This window comes from Daphnia pulex, chromosome 2 (assembly GCF_021134715.1).
Source record: "Daphnia pulex isolate KAP4 chromosome 2, ASM2113471v1".
Taxonomy (NCBI): domain Eukaryota; kingdom Metazoa; phylum Arthropoda; class Branchiopoda; order Diplostraca; family Daphniidae; genus Daphnia; species Daphnia pulex.
The window spans coordinates 4,571,416-4,586,353 of record NC_060018.1 but is presented as its reverse complement, the minus strand read 5'-3'; the positions used below and the strand labels follow the sequence as shown (position 1 = coordinate 4,586,353).

At 40.3% G+C, this 14,938-nt stretch overlaps 2 protein-coding genes and 1 long non-coding RNA gene across 4 annotated transcripts; 1 reads left to right on the top strand and 2 right to left on the bottom strand.

Moving 5' to 3' along the window:
* Nucleotides 1–7,647: 7,647 nt before the first annotated feature.
* LOC124210468 (mitochondrial proton/calcium exchanger protein-like) lies at nucleotides 7,648–11,183 on the bottom strand. The gene is made up of 4 exons (XM_046608539.1): nucleotides 10,579–11,183; nucleotides 9,101–10,508; nucleotides 8,465–8,994; nucleotides 7,648–8,379 (listed from the first exon to the last, which is right to left on the bottom strand). Exons 1-4 carry the CDS (start codon nucleotides 10,618–10,620, stop codon nucleotides 8,059–8,061), a joined length of 2,301 nt encoding a protein of 766 aa, XP_046464495.1. The 5' UTR covers nucleotides 10,621–11,183; the 3' UTR covers nucleotides 7,648–8,058.
* A 155-nt stretch (nucleotides 11,184–11,338) lies between these two features.
* On the top strand, nucleotides 11,339–11,877 carry LOC124210480. The gene is made up of 2 exons (XR_006881207.1): nucleotides 11,339–11,511; nucleotides 11,596–11,877. It is a non-coding gene; the product is annotated as an uncharacterized LOC124210480 (long non-coding RNA).
* Nucleotides 11,878–12,063: 186 nt separating this feature from the next.
* LOC124210478 (maternal protein exuperantia-like) lies at nucleotides 12,064–14,248 on the bottom strand. Of its 2 annotated transcripts, none has more exons than XM_046608570.1 (6): nucleotides 14,097–14,248; nucleotides 13,695–13,942; nucleotides 12,979–13,541; nucleotides 12,837–12,920; nucleotides 12,411–12,774; nucleotides 12,064–12,353 (listed from the first exon to the last, which is right to left on the bottom strand). In XM_046608570.1, the coding sequence occupies exons 3-5, from the start codon at nucleotides 13,222–13,224 to the stop codon at nucleotides 12,610–12,612; spliced, it is 495 nt and encodes a 164-aa protein (XP_046464526.1). In that variant the 5' UTR covers nucleotides 13,225–13,541; nucleotides 13,695–13,942; nucleotides 14,097–14,248; the 3' UTR covers nucleotides 12,064–12,353; nucleotides 12,411–12,609. The 2 variants fall into 2 exon arrangements, with proteins under 2 accessions (XP_046464526.1, XP_046464527.1); XM_046608571.1 differs by having other exon boundaries at nucleotides 12,979–13,556; nucleotides 14,097–14,234.
* Nucleotides 14,249–14,938: the final 690 nt, after the last annotated feature.

Here is a 14,938-nt window from a genome sequence, read left to right as displayed (position 1 = left end):
TTTATTGTTATGCGACACCCTATTTGTTATGGACACCTGCGACTAACGAGATATGGGCTAACTATATAGTTACCTTAGAAAAGAGTCTCCATTTCGGTTGATCGAAAATTGCTGGATACCAATTGGTCGCAACTAATGGATATACCGACTATTTGGCGCAAGAGACATTTGTGTGCTATGAGCCCACATGTTTCCGTTTCGTATTATTCGCTCGTTGGGAGGACAGGGCTCGTCGAGGCTCGTTTTTCTGATCCCCTGGGTGAGGTGCACTTCCACTCTCATTTAATAGGTATGAATATAGTACACATTTCAGACAGAGTCCACGGTTTTTACTTTTTACCTAATCGTTTCACATGAAAGTATTTATAAAAGCTAAAGCTCATTATCAGATGGAGCATACGGTAGGCTACCGTTTCTTCAATTCGTTACAATTAGTAGCTGTCCATATAGACGTATTTTAGTCTAAATGTTTCATTGACTTTTACACTGTCTGACTCAGTCGTCATCATTCGTACAGTGGGTTCAATTCTGGGAATTTCGACTTTATCGCGTTTTTGGAGTAGAAGATTATCTCACATTAATTAAATAGATCAAAATTTAATAAGCTATTAGCCTTTTTTTTTAGAAAATTATAATTGCAAATTTCTCTATTCCGAAGTAGATTTCTGCTTCTGGTTGATGAAAGAAGGGACAGCTTAACACTATCAAGGGTAGCGAAGCCTACACCGCAAGACAAAAACAATTAATTTGTGTTTGTATTTGCAGTATAATATTACTGCAAAAAAAATTTAATTTGAAACGGGCTTGAGGGAAATCACGGGGAAATCAAAAGGGCATATGCTTTATTTTAAGCGGTATAGCAAAAATAAAAGTCGCTTTGTTATTGAAACTAAACAAAGGTTAGGCCTACGCTATATGATATGCGATCGTCATGCTAATACAAAGAAAAACAAACAGTTCGAGCTCTTGTTTTGACTAAAAAATCATGTTTTCCATATATGAAATACTTTAATTGAATCTTAAAATAGATTACCTATGACGGAGCGACCTACAAGATTTCATGTGTTCTTTAAAGAAAACCTTGCAAACGTCAATCATACGCGGATTTATAGTCCCTTTGTCCCTTCAAAAGGTCGTTACGGCTGCTTTACTACAGCCACAGACTAAGAGTCTGTGCTACAGCCATCAAGAAAGCTGAAATAAACGAATGGGATTTCAGTCAACACATTTTGTATGATCTGGCCAATGCCAAGCTGATTGCTGCGAACCCCAATTTCCGGCGAACATAAGCCTTGTATAAACAGTAATTAAATGTCTTGCTTGTGAACCTCGCCAACTTTAGAAAATTTAATGAAAACAAAACAAGAATTAGATCACACATGCTGAAATTGTATTGTGTCAAGGCATTATACTTTAACCTATTAAGTTTCCCTAATGAATTTCATTTAACAGATTTTTTTCAACTTAAAAAAAATCCAATTTGCCACATCACATCTGGAATTCACTGGCGCGAGTCTATTATTCGACAGTCCCTTACTTCTCCGTAATTGAATTAAGCCATCGCAAGAGATTTTCTTTCGGACGGCGCAGCTCGAGCCAAAGTGACACAACGTTGGTGCATCTGCTGCATTGAGAACAGGCAGACACCATCGCCAAGGCATGAAATTGCTTTAAAGGATGTCTCATCCAGTGTATATTTTTCTTCAGTTGTTATGTTAGGCGATAGTTTTGGCAATCACTCTTCCCTATATGCGCTCATGGGCCTTGCCAGGCAATTGCAAATTATATTTTTTAGTTTTCTGAACCCAGTTTGCACTATAAAAGTTGAGTACAGAATTCGAAACACGCAAGAAGTTCATAATAGCTCTCACGTGATTTTTAATGTTTTAATAGTTATACGGCTATACGCTCATACCTACTACGCTTGACATGCTGCAAATTTAAATTCTTTTATTTCGCCATTAATTTCGAAATATTTATTGTAAAAGAGTCTACAAAAAATTGAAAACAATGTTTCAACAATTGAAACCGCAGATTCAAATGTAGAGGAATAGTATAGATACGCCTCTGAATCAAAATAAGTAAGTCCATCCTGCATGGTTTTACTCTTTTATGGTGATTTATTCCAGAGAAATGGTTAATACAGAAAAAAAAAACTTTGGACTTAAAGTTCAACACCGACAACTGCACTGCAACTGCATAGTATATGGCCATGCAGGCCTATAAATATATACAGTGAGCGCGCTCATCCACAGCTTATGCTAACGTTCATCGTTGATATACAGCAGCGTCGTAGGTATGAGCTACCGGCGCGTGTACTTAGCTCGCGAGCTGCGACACCGAGAAAGCAATCTTATAACCAAATCCAAATATCAGCCAAACTTTAATAACTTTCTGGTGTACGCGAGAGTTGAAACGACGGAATGTTGTTCTACGCACTGAAGGTACAGTGCAAAAAGGCTTATTGAATACTTAAACAGGCCTAGATCTAGGCCTTTATATACCATATAGAAGGATTATTAAAATCCAAACGAATTTATTCTTGTGATGAACGATAGTAAATCGTTGTAAATTCAATTTATCTTCGGCAATCGTGTTGACTGAATGAAAGAATCCAAAACTGTTAAAGGGTGAATTTTGGCATGAATAAAACAAACAATAAGGGATCACGCGGTCACGATGTGTACTGCGCGACCCTCTGACGTCATATAGTTGTATCCGATTACATCTGATTTAGCATAAACGCGTATTATAGATCTCGTGTACAGAAAAAATATATAGAACCCAGTTACAACTACCCCACTGAAACCGATCCCTTCTGAATTCCTGTCGGTTGCAATCAGTAGCCAAGCGGATTATGGCAGGAGAAACGATTAACAGCAGACCTATTGATTTTCTAGTAAATGTCAACAGTTTGGTAAAGTGATGGCCACCATTAGCGCGGAGTAGAACAGAGAAGAAGAAACTAAAGCCGAGACTAACGCCAAAGTAGGCGGATGGAGAAACAGTTAAACTCGTATCGAGGATTTAAAAATTCTAAATTTGAACCGCCGCCGCCGCGCAGTTTGTGTTTGCGATCCTTGATCAAATAAACATGTAATAAGAGAAAATATTAAGAACTTGATGGAATGCGTTCAGTTTCAGTATGTATCACCATTTTGTGGGGAAATAAACTATTCTGAATACGGTGTCCATTTTGATCAAACCTATATCGATCCGTAGTGCCAGCATAAGCTTTCGACCGACTACTATTTCGAAAACAAGATGGTCAATTCAACCGCGAATGAAAGAGTATTGACGGTTCATTCGTACATGCGTATATACACAACGGAGAAGCTGTATAGTATACACAGGCAATAGCCATCCGAATGGCTGACAACCATCAGGATTTTTTTTTTGCCTAGCCACAGCATACAGTGTCCATCTAAACTATATTCGTATATAAGCTGCAGGCGGCTGCCGGCTGTCGCCGCCGACAATAAGCACAGATAGTAAAAAGTTTGGATTGTGGTCCTATTCCAGCGTATACGACAAGGTACATGTATGGTGCACAATTCTAAATAAGTAAAATATAGGCCTGCACCTTCTCCTGCTGTACAGACGCTCTATACCATCGAAAACACAAAGCCGTATAAGTCCCCCCAACTCTTTTGTAAATTTAGTGTACTTCCTACTTGTTGTCAGTGGAAAGAAAGATGAAAGAAATTTGCAAGACTTTCCGAGACTTGGTGATGCAAAAGTTTAAAATGAATTGATGCATCAGTGACACTTAAATCAACTTTTTCTCCCGCTTTTCTTCATTCATTGATTGGTTACGCTTTCCAGCGTTAGCCTACGAACCTGATGCGCAATTGACTTGATGTGCTCACTGCTCAGAGAGGAGGAAAGCAATCAGATAACTCAACAGACTCTTTACTAGCGCTGACTTACTAGTGCTAGTGCTCCTAGAGTGCTGACTATTCGTGCGGTGTACTCGATGAATCACCCACTCGAGTTGACACTTAAGCTAAGTAAAAACAATTGTATCGACAGCGGACTGACTACTGGATTGGAAGCAACTTACATTTCTTTCCAATGCAAGGGGGTTATACAACAGTTTCTCGGAAACTCAAGTTCCGGGTTCCCGGAGGCTATAGTTTTAGAACGAGTTTTCGAAGTTCCGAACGCTGTACCGCATCGCCAGAATCTGCCAACACCTTTCCAAAGACGCGCATGCTGTTGGGGCAATAATTATCTGCCCGCATAGCAAGTAAACAGACCGCTTGTCGTCCAAGTGTAAACCCGATGGGACCGGACCAACCTTGAGAGTGACAAGCGCGCAATTCTATTCCGACGATTTGGCTGGCGATTGGCTATATACACACCCCAGTTCTACCGACTTTCCGCACCAATAAGCAATAAAACGTTACCAAACTTTAATCAGCATAAAAATAATTCGCCAATAATCTTTGTTTTTTTTTATTTTCCCGCCATCCGAATTTCCCGATAGCTCGTAAATGTAACAAGTTTACTACTCGCTGAAACTAACAACAATCAGTCTTGACTCCTCAAGTCAAGACCACTTCATCTTAGCAAGTGGCAGTTAGTGACAGCCAAGTGGCACAAGTCATTCAATTTGCTACTGCCAAATGAAGAGGTGCTGATGATATAATTTCTCTATGTAATAAAAGGAGCGGCTTATAATGTAGATTTCATTTGTAAATAAAAGAACGAGAATTTCTCGACATCCTTGACACATGCTGCACAAGCACCGTACCCTACGAACGCGGTGCCATCAAAATATCAAGTGCAGTTTGTTATCTCTTTAGCTCATTATTTCGCCACTGCGCCAGCTGTCCATTGTGCTAGTTTAATACGGTTTCTAACTGGCACTACAAAAGAAATAGACAATTAGTATAATCATTTCTCTAACTCGTCGACTGGATATTCCAAGTTCCAACGACATAAACAGTTGCGACGCATTAAAATGGCAACATATGCAGAACTTGCAGGAGGAAAAACAACAAATGGAATAATAGTGATAAATTATCGGACTTCAGAAACCATTACAGTAGCCTAAGTCTAAAATATTACCTCATATACCTAGTGTGAGTATGTACAATGTAACATACACGCGTACATGCACGATAATTTGTAGTAGACTGTATATTTTAAGGTCTGGGATCGATTCTCTAACTTTTTACGAGAGGTTATTACTTATTATTTCTTTTATTAAAATCATTCCTCCGGAAAATCTTGTCCAAAAATGTCATTTGTGACGTTCAGCGGGGAGAAACAGTGACGCGAATATAACAAGCAAGTCGGCTAGCAAACAATTTGAAAACTGATAGTATGTAATTATGTATGGCCTAGCTAGAACACGATAGCAAACAACCGAACAGCCTTCTGCTAATTAGATGACACACTGCAATGCGGTGAATGCAGGATATTGTTGACTGTGGACTGGCATAGAATTAGCAAAGGTCTTCATTAAGTCATTCGTGCTACATTTCTATTTCTAGACCTGCGTGAATTATAATAATATTTTGCAAAGATAAATCCTAAGTATACAGTCTATTGTCCTTTTTGTGCGCAATTTCTGATCCTGTTCCTACCTGATATATACTCTAGTCATGATGTGTTCATGTGTAAAAAGTACATAACCCCAAAACAAATGTTCGATGATTTATAGTTACCATAACAGCATACATTTCAACGTGCGCAATAAGAGATCTTGTTGGTGGAATATTGTTCGTCATCTCATTTTATGTATCCGCATCATTGTTTTAGATCGTTAACGGCTGTTGCGCACAGGCTCGTTGCAAATATTAGTCGCTCTGGTTGATCGCCGACTCAGTCAGTCCCTTATTAAGTGACCTTATAACAAGGCATCATGTTTTTGGCGTGACCGCATAACTTTTCGAGACCTTTCGGGTCTGCTGTTTTCATTTCCAGATGGGCATGACTACCCAATTAGCAGTGGACTGTGCAGATGTATGGGGGGTATGTACTCGATCAGGCGTCAAGACAATGACGGATGCGACTGCTGCTATCGTCGCGTGTTAACAGTCCTTTCACTCCGCAAGATGGGCTTCTGCACGTCTGCTTTCAAATGAATAAATCAATCAAGAATAACATAATCAAACCGTCGCTAAGGACTAGCAGAGTAGACAAACAAGTTATTCTGCGCAACTGGGAACGAATGTACTATTTCAACAAATGCCGCCCAACATTTTAAAAGATTAGAGGTTGCACGTGCGGAGGAAGATTTCCAAACTAAACTTACATGGGACGGAACAGCAGGCCACAGAGCACTGATCGATGTAGCGTGGGCAGTGGGGATAAAAGGGAAGAGATATAAATTGATGATTTAGCCGTAGCCATTCGTGCGAGGTGGAAGAAAAGATTGCGCTTTTGAGGCTAACATAATGGATTTGTCTCTGCTGATAGATGCAGCTGAGGGCTAGAGGTTATTCGCTCGAGAAAGTGTGTGAATGCACGGTTTGCTACTACAGAGTTTCGTACCAGTTGGCTGAGCTGCTGCGACAGGTATTGATCTAGCCCATCGCCTTCGGCATACGCACGCTTCCATTTTGACTGGCCCAAGATGTCCGGGCTCCCAATAGTGGCCGGTAACTCTCCCGACACCTCCACCTCGATTCATGTTTCAATATCCGGGTGGCAGATGGAAAAGAAAAATCACCGCGCCGTTTCCTTGGAATATTCGAAAGTTCCCTGCTAGCGCCCCACGGCTTCTTTCAACCCGCGAAATAAAGTAAAGCTGTATGGAATCAAAAGGTATAGAAATGAAGTTAGCGGTGTCAATCGAAAGGCAGTGGCTTGCATCATCCATTCACTTGTGACTCGTAGCGCAAATTGTTTTGGACATATTTTGATTAAAAATCTATTTTTGAAAAGACTTCTCGAAATTGATTAATATCACTGTATACTGTATGTACCCAGCTAGTGGACTCTAATAGAAATGACGACAATTGCAATTTATTATCAAAGTGGTATTAAATATTGCTAATAGTTTCTCAAGAGGTAAGCAAAGTATAAGACATTAGCTTAAAATATGCAATTATAAGTGAAGCTAACATAGCGTTTTGCATACGGTACGCATTTACGCAAAACTCTCGCTTGATTTTCATAAACATTTTCTGGGATAAAAACTCAGAATATAAAAATTGGCCAAACGCGCAGCTAAACAGCAACGATTTTACTTGGAAAATAAATAACACAATTTAAAGGTTATAAATGGAAAACATTGTTCGAGCTGTAAAAGTTTTGCATAAAATTCGCCACAGACTCCGTGAGAAAATCTAAATCAAATTTTATAATGTTCTTATTGTCCCTAAATTAATTAACTACAAAAAAGCATGTAAATGAAATTTAAGTTTTTCAAATTTACGATTTTGGTTTACCTCGTGACGGAAGAGGATATTTCGCAGTTTCCCGCAGTAGCAGTACGGTAACAGTAGTACAGTGTACGGCAGATCAGCTTGAATGATTGGATGCCATCTCTTGAACGAAAAAGAAAATTTTATTATCAGTTAACCCCAAATAAAAAAAACCCTGCTATTTCGAAACTCTGACGAAATGATGAATCAACAAAAGACTCCACGTATACACAAAAATGGAAGACACGTAATGATAATACGCAAAGAATTGACGATGCTAAACCTTTGCTTTATTTCCCATAATTTGGACTTATGCTGACGAACAGTTGCGCTCCAAATCACCGTTACAAAACAGTCCATTAAATCACTAAACAACGGTTCAAACGAAAGAATTTAACATTTTGTTTTGCCGTTACGATTTGTTACGAATTGCCCGTGGAATAACATCAAGCAAGCGCAAAAAAGGGAATTAGGGACACATGCCGCATCAAAATGCCGTAGTGGCGGCCAGTTACTGGGCGACACATAAAACAAATTTTTTTACATAAACCAGTTTGTAATGATAAAATTTACAAAAAAAAAAAAGAAAACATGTGGCGTTTTTCTGACATTGACATATAGAATTATGCCAATATCAACCCGAAATTGAACTAAAATGTATGTGAAGCCAGTCAGCACATCAAGCACTGCCTGATTGATTTCCAGAGGCTTTTTTCCTCTCCTCTTCAGTGTTGTTTTTATTATCCTCTTCAGTCATTTTGGGTTTCTTCACATCTTCATCCATGGGAATTTTCTCGACAGAAATTGCTTGTGGATCAACTCTAAGTGCGACGTTGACCGCAGCAGCCGCCGCGTGAGCTGCAGCTATTTTCGCCTGACCGAGAGCCTTTTCGACTTTCCCTTCCATTTCAAGAATTTCTTCTTTGTTAACCAAATTTAGGATTTCTGTCATTTGCTTCGAGCTCATCTGGATCTTTTCATCACTCAATAGTTCAATCACCTAGAAAAAAATTGAAAAATTAAAAAAACAAAAACAAACTGTGAAGTATTATGAAAGAAAATGGTATATCAAAATCAGCAAATACCTTCACGAGATCATCAACTTTGACGACTCCATCACAATCTTGATCAATCTGACCAAGGAGTTGGACAATTTGCTGAAGCTTCGCCGAATTCTCCACGGCCTGCAGTCTTCGGATAGAGGCAATTAATTCTTCAATAGAGACAATCTCTTCAACTTCAGCCACTTTTTCTCCACTATCATCCGTTTTGCGCTCGACTCTTCCTTCGAGACGATCGACTGTACCGTCAAGTTGATGGATCATGCGGTTAACAGAGAGGAAAAGGCGTCGGGCTGCCTTTGATTCCCGAAGAACCAAGCGTCTACGTTCTGGTGCCTGTTGGGTAGCAGAAGAATCCAAAAAGTCCTTCAATTCCTCAATATCTTCTTGATATTCAGCCATTTCTTCTTTGAGCTCTGTCAGTTCTTCTTTCTCAATTAAGAGTCGCTTGCGCTGGACACCGATGCTTTCGAGTGCGTTTTCCAAGGCGGCGACATCAGCTGAAGTCAATTGGTCATCAGTAGCCGAAGCTGGTGTCAACACCTTAGCTTTATCTAAATAAGGAAATTCGTTAATGTTAGTCAGATTTAAACTTTGATAAAAAATAATCATCACTTTGATCTATAATAATATTTGAAGGATAAATAATAACAAAATCACCTTGAATCACTGGAGCTAAATCTGCTAGCAACTCGGAGGCTGACGCTGGTGACAGAGCAGCTGGGACTGGAACTGGTTTGGCAATACTTTCTTTGCGCTCTTCTTCAATCATAGCTTCTTCTAATTTCACAGCCAGAATACGCGCTTCGTTGTCGATCTTACCACGACGTTGACTGATTGCGTCGCGTGTTTGCGCAACTACGGATTCTGGAAGAGAGGCAATTGTTGCCTTGAGCTGATCAGAGGTAACATCGCTATCCGGTAAGTAGAGTGCACGAGAGAGAAGCATTAATGAAGGAGGAACTTTTTCGTTCAAACTCAGATCAAGCCATTGGAGCAATTGAGACTTGAGACGGATTTCGCTAATTCCTAATGCTCTCATGCCGCGAGCTCGACAAGCTGCTTGTAGTTCACTGACGGTCAGAGAGTCGATGCCTTCCTTTTGAATCACTTTGTCGTCAGCCGCCAAGCTTCGAAGCCTCATCCTCAACTGAAAACGAAGAAGGCTGTTGGGTCCAAGTGTTGCGATCTCTAGCACACGACACAGAGCTAATAGTTGGGGCCGTGACAAAGAATCCAGAGTTATTTCATCTTCGAAGAGCTTAGAGAAACGCAGAATGTCTTCGTTGGACGCTTGCTGTCCCGAACTACGAATTTTGACACAAAATTCTGCAAACTCTTTAGCCGTGTAGCTCTGATGGCCACTTCCCACGGCTCGTTTTAAAGCCATTTCATCCAATGTTTGCTGTAAAAACTTGGCCATTTCCAGTTTAACCTTTAATGATGTCTTCATTTTTGCTTCTTTTTCATTGGCCGTTTGGAAAGTGGATGGCAACATATTGGGGAAAAGTTTCAGGAAGATGGGTAGAGTAAATTCCATAAAGGGAACGATAATGAAGACGGAGAAAGGCACTAGACGGAACACGTCGGCTGATGTTTTCACGAGTTGTTTCTTCTCCCTACGTGAAAGCGATTCTCCTCTCAATAAGCGCCAAAGAAGATTCCACGATATTTTTACATCGATAAATAGCAGACGAAAACCATGATAATAGTGTTTTAGTTCATCCATGATTCTTTTGCCAATAGATGGTTTCGCTACTGCAGTTGTCATCAATGGCTGGGTGGCAGTTGACTTCTTTTCTTGTTCTTTTTTCAGATCCTCTTTGAAAGCCAGGACTGACTCTTCAACCCTTGACGAGGGCTTGAGGGGGTCATTGTCCCATTTGGAATTTGTTGTCTGTAAGCTACGACATTGCACAACTAAAAAATCTGATTTAACGTTAACAAAATTCTTGTGGACACTGAATGGATATGCTCCCTTGTAAGCAACATTACTGTAGGGTAAGTGAAATCGTAGACTCTGTCCCATAGCACACTGGACACGGGGTAACCCATTGTGAGTGGTGGCCTGTAATAATTGTTTTTTTTTGTTAACTATCTAGTGGCTAGAAAAAAAAATTATTTAAAATTTGTGTTACTTGAAGGCCTCGAAGGAAACTGGAGGCACTCAGTATGAGCATTCCAGTAGGAATATTCGTCTTAGGCAATTTTATTTTTCTCTGACAATTTGGTGAATTGTGATTGTGAAAAAGACGGAACTCCAACAAAATTACACAAGTGACGAATATTTCATCATCAACTTCGTCTGCTAGTTTGTGGTTTCTGCAGCAGTGCCAAATAATAAAAGCGGAAAAAATCAAGTTATATAATAGAACAGCTGAACAGTAAATAACAACTGAAAATCTAACTTAAGTCCTAAAACTGATTTAATAATAACTCTTTTTTTTTCTTGGCTGTCCGCTGTTTGTGTAAATAAGGGGAAATTGAACATATTTTCCCCTGATTTTCCCTTGGTCTTGTAGCTTTCAGGGGGGGAGAGGCCTAATGTGCAGTGAGACTAAGGAAGAAGCAACCATTGGCTGAAGTCTGTGTCATAGAGTCCACCAGAGCCGTCCCTAGCTATACACTGCACTGTTGTAAAAAATAGTGGCCTGATCTACACTGCACAAATAACTCCGCCCACCATTCTCTTTTGTATATGCCGATCCCTTGCTGCGCGCGCGAGTTTCCCGATAGGAGTGGTCCAACAATTAGAAAATAGTTTTCCTCAAGTCTATATTTTGATTTTCCGATTTTCCCTTTATCCTTTATGGTAAAATTTATTGCACTCCGGAGCACTCTAGTGTCAAAAGAGGCTGTTGGTTTATATTACAGATGAATCTGTAATCAAGTACAACCATTTGAGGAAAATGGTTACTTGGTTAGAATAGATTTAAATCCTACAGTTCCTCATTGTTCACTTGCCAGCCTTATTGGCCTCTGCCTGAGAGGCAAGATTCAGAAAAATGTGGTGGAAAGGATCAAATTGGACATAGTTATTGCAGAGGGTAAACACAGCACAGAAGAAGAGAGTAAGTCCTAATACCATATTTAAATGTTCAAAAAAGCTTTCATAAAATATTCTTTTACTTTATAATAAACAAATCAACGATAAGGAAAGACTAAGAGTCGCCGCCGCCTAAGAGAATCTTAACTTAAAAGAAATGTTCAATAGTTGCATAAGAGATAAAGAATAAGAATTTTTTTGAGAAGAAAAAAAAATAAAAGACAATAAATTTCGTCAGAGTATTTTGTATTCCATTCCATGAGATCAACTCACAAGTATGAAAGGCACTGCAGAGACAATTTCATCGCACATATCGATTGATTTTAGTAGAAGACTAGAACAATTACCAAAAAGCTCCCTGGTATATTTATAAATTTTGCAAGTGTTATCTCTGGTTAGAAGAAAAGCATAACCAAAAGCGACAAGCAAGTTTGTTTCGTGAAAGACTTGTAAACTTAAAAAAAGATCAAAATTTCTCAAAAACGAGACAAGTTAAGTGAAAAACAAAAGGGAAGTGGGGCGGGAGGCAGTAAGTACTAAGTAATTTCAGGTGAGTCGAGAAGAGAGGGACTTTTAAAACTTCGGACAGGACCGCAGGAGTGCTGGGAATAACATCCATAATCACTTTGACAGGGTCGTTGTTGTTTTCCTCGGGCTCGATCTTGGACGCAGGCTGCTGCTTCTCCAAGTCCGTGGCGGTGCAAAGGGAACGAGTGCGGGGTGCTCGACGGCCGCTACCGCGTCGGACGGGCTTGTCTGGCTGCGCAAGGTGTTGATTCAGCAGCTTGATGACTTCCTCCACGTCGGCTTCATTCTTGCCTTTATGTTCTCTTTGATGACCTCGACCACACCGTCATCTTTCTTGTCCTGCAAAAGAAATTTCAATTATCCGGTTAAGAATTGAAAATAAGAAAGCAAACCCACCTTGAATGTTTCCGTAAGGCCTGCATAGGTGATGCCCGACTCAACGAGCATATGGCGGAGGAATCCAGCTCGCCGGCGAGGCTTGATACCTTGACGAAACATGTCAGCGAATACAGGTCTCCATTGAGCCTCCTAAGTCAATTCTTCTTTGATCTTCTTGACTTGTTCGAGCAAATGATCGCAACTGATGACGGTCTCCTTAAGTACCCCAGTGTTGATGCGGCCGCCATGCACCTTGCGAAGGATCTTGTGAAGTGCTTGATTGAGCACGTTGAACAGCGCTCTCCAAAGGTGTGTCGACTCCAAGGTGGTGATCAGCCAAAGCTTTAAGGACCATGCGATGTTCATCCTTCAAATCATGCACCTGTTTTCGATTGAAACGTTAGAAAATCTAACCAATTCACGTGTTACTATTTCATTTGTTACCTGTTGACGGAGCAGATCCCAGCCATTAACACATCCAAGCAAAATCTTGTTGACATCATCAAGAAGACGGTAACGTTCCAAAGCCTAAAACAAACTGAAAGTTAGAAACGAGTCTAAAAATAGAAACTAAATGGCGATATACCTGGAAGAGCTGAAGGATCTTGGAGTGGCGTGGTTCAAAGAAGACTAAGACAATTTTCTTGTCGGTGAAATTATCTTTTTGGAGCTTGATGAGCCACGAGGCGAAATCGTTGCAGGCGGCCACCTCGCTCTTGGACTTGAGCATTCTGTTGTTGCGGATCTCCTTGAGCATGCGGTAACGACCCGTGTCAACGATGCGAAGATTGTAGTTGCGAATTACATTCAGCGGTAGCTTGCCATACGGCATGACGTACTCGTTGAAATCGTGCCCTTCTGCTTTCTCTTACTGTGCCACGTAGAATGATCCCAGGTTGACCATCTCGTCGATGAGGCGTCGACCAGTAACGGTGGCTTCCCACATGACCACAGCAATGCTGTCATCGTGTTCAGGCATTGGCTGTGCTGGCTGAGTGGTGATCACAGCGGGGGGAGCATCAGATTCAACCTTGGCCTCTGGAGTTGGTGGCTGAATTACCACCTCTATGATGGTCTCCTCTATGATAGTCTCCCGGAAGATGAGGTCTGTTGTTCTTCACTGTTGTTGGTCATTTCTGTAATTTTATTCTGCAACACAAAATACTATCGATAAATCAAACAGCATTCAACAACAGTGTAGATGGTAAAAAAAAATGCGAGCAAAGAGAATATGAAGGCAGGCTTCAAGAACAGTTCCCCTTTTCTTTAACCAATGTGGTATTGAATTAGTTAATTAATTACCTGAGGATCTACCATTGATGGCCACTGGTTGATGGAACCAGTAACGGTGGCTTCCCACATGACCACAGCAATGCTGTCATCGTGTTCAGGCATTGGCTGGGCTAGCTGAGTGGTGATCACAGCGGGGGGAGCATCAGATTCAACCTTGGCCTCTGGAGTTGGTGGCTGAATTACCACCTCTATGATGGTCTCCCGGAAGATGAGGTCTGTTGTTCTTCACTGTTGTTGGTCATTTCTGTAATTTTATTCTGCAACACAAAACACTATCGATAAATCAAACAGCATTCAACAACAGTGTAGATGGTTAAAAAAAAATGCGAGCAAAGAGAATACGAAGGCAGGCTTCAAGAACAGTTCCCCTTTTCTTTAACCAATGTGGTATTGAATTAGTTAATTAATTACCTGAGGATCTACCATTGGATCTACCATTGTGTCTACCATTGTGTCTACCATTGTGGCCGCTGGTTGATGGAAGAAAATATTCATTTACTTTCGAATGAAGATTGAAGACTGCAATTTTGCAAATGGAAAACAGTAGAGTAGACGGAGTTGACTAGATAATAGGCTGTGTTTATATAGCACGGCCTTATAGCAATGCGTCAGAACTCAGAACCATCTAGCGGCAGTTTAATAAAACACGAAAACACAAATTCGAGTTTATAATTATGATTTCGTCGCAATATAAAAATCTAAATGCGACGGCTCCATGTAAAACCTTGTCTTGCACAAGATGATCATAATTTCCTAATTCTTTAACTCTAATAAGAAAAAAAACGTATAAGACATTAATGAAATAAACAACTTTCCTATCTCACTGAGAGGAACAACGCCATCTGTTGGTCTGGGTTGGGTTGGGTTGGGTCAGGAAACAGGTCTTTGGCGATAGAATCCCTATCGGGAAATTATTCTGCATGGTTTCGAGTTTCAGATTGTAATTTGTAGTGGCCGTAGTGGCGATTAAATTTCACGTCACCCGTATGATTTAGACGCTGATAGTTACAACCCGGAAAGACAAAAGTGGTCTGCATTATCTAAAAAATATAGTAGCTATCAGCTTACTTGGATTTTGATTAAGCTTGCAATAAATAAAAGACAAATAAAAAGATTACAAAATAAATGAATATGTGAGATCATGGGTTATTTTTAAATTCGACTTCGACTGTTATAAGGGAAGTCCGGGAGCGGTGCGGTTATTTATTTGGTCCATTGTTTTCCACTATTTTTTGGAGTAACGTGGTAGTAAT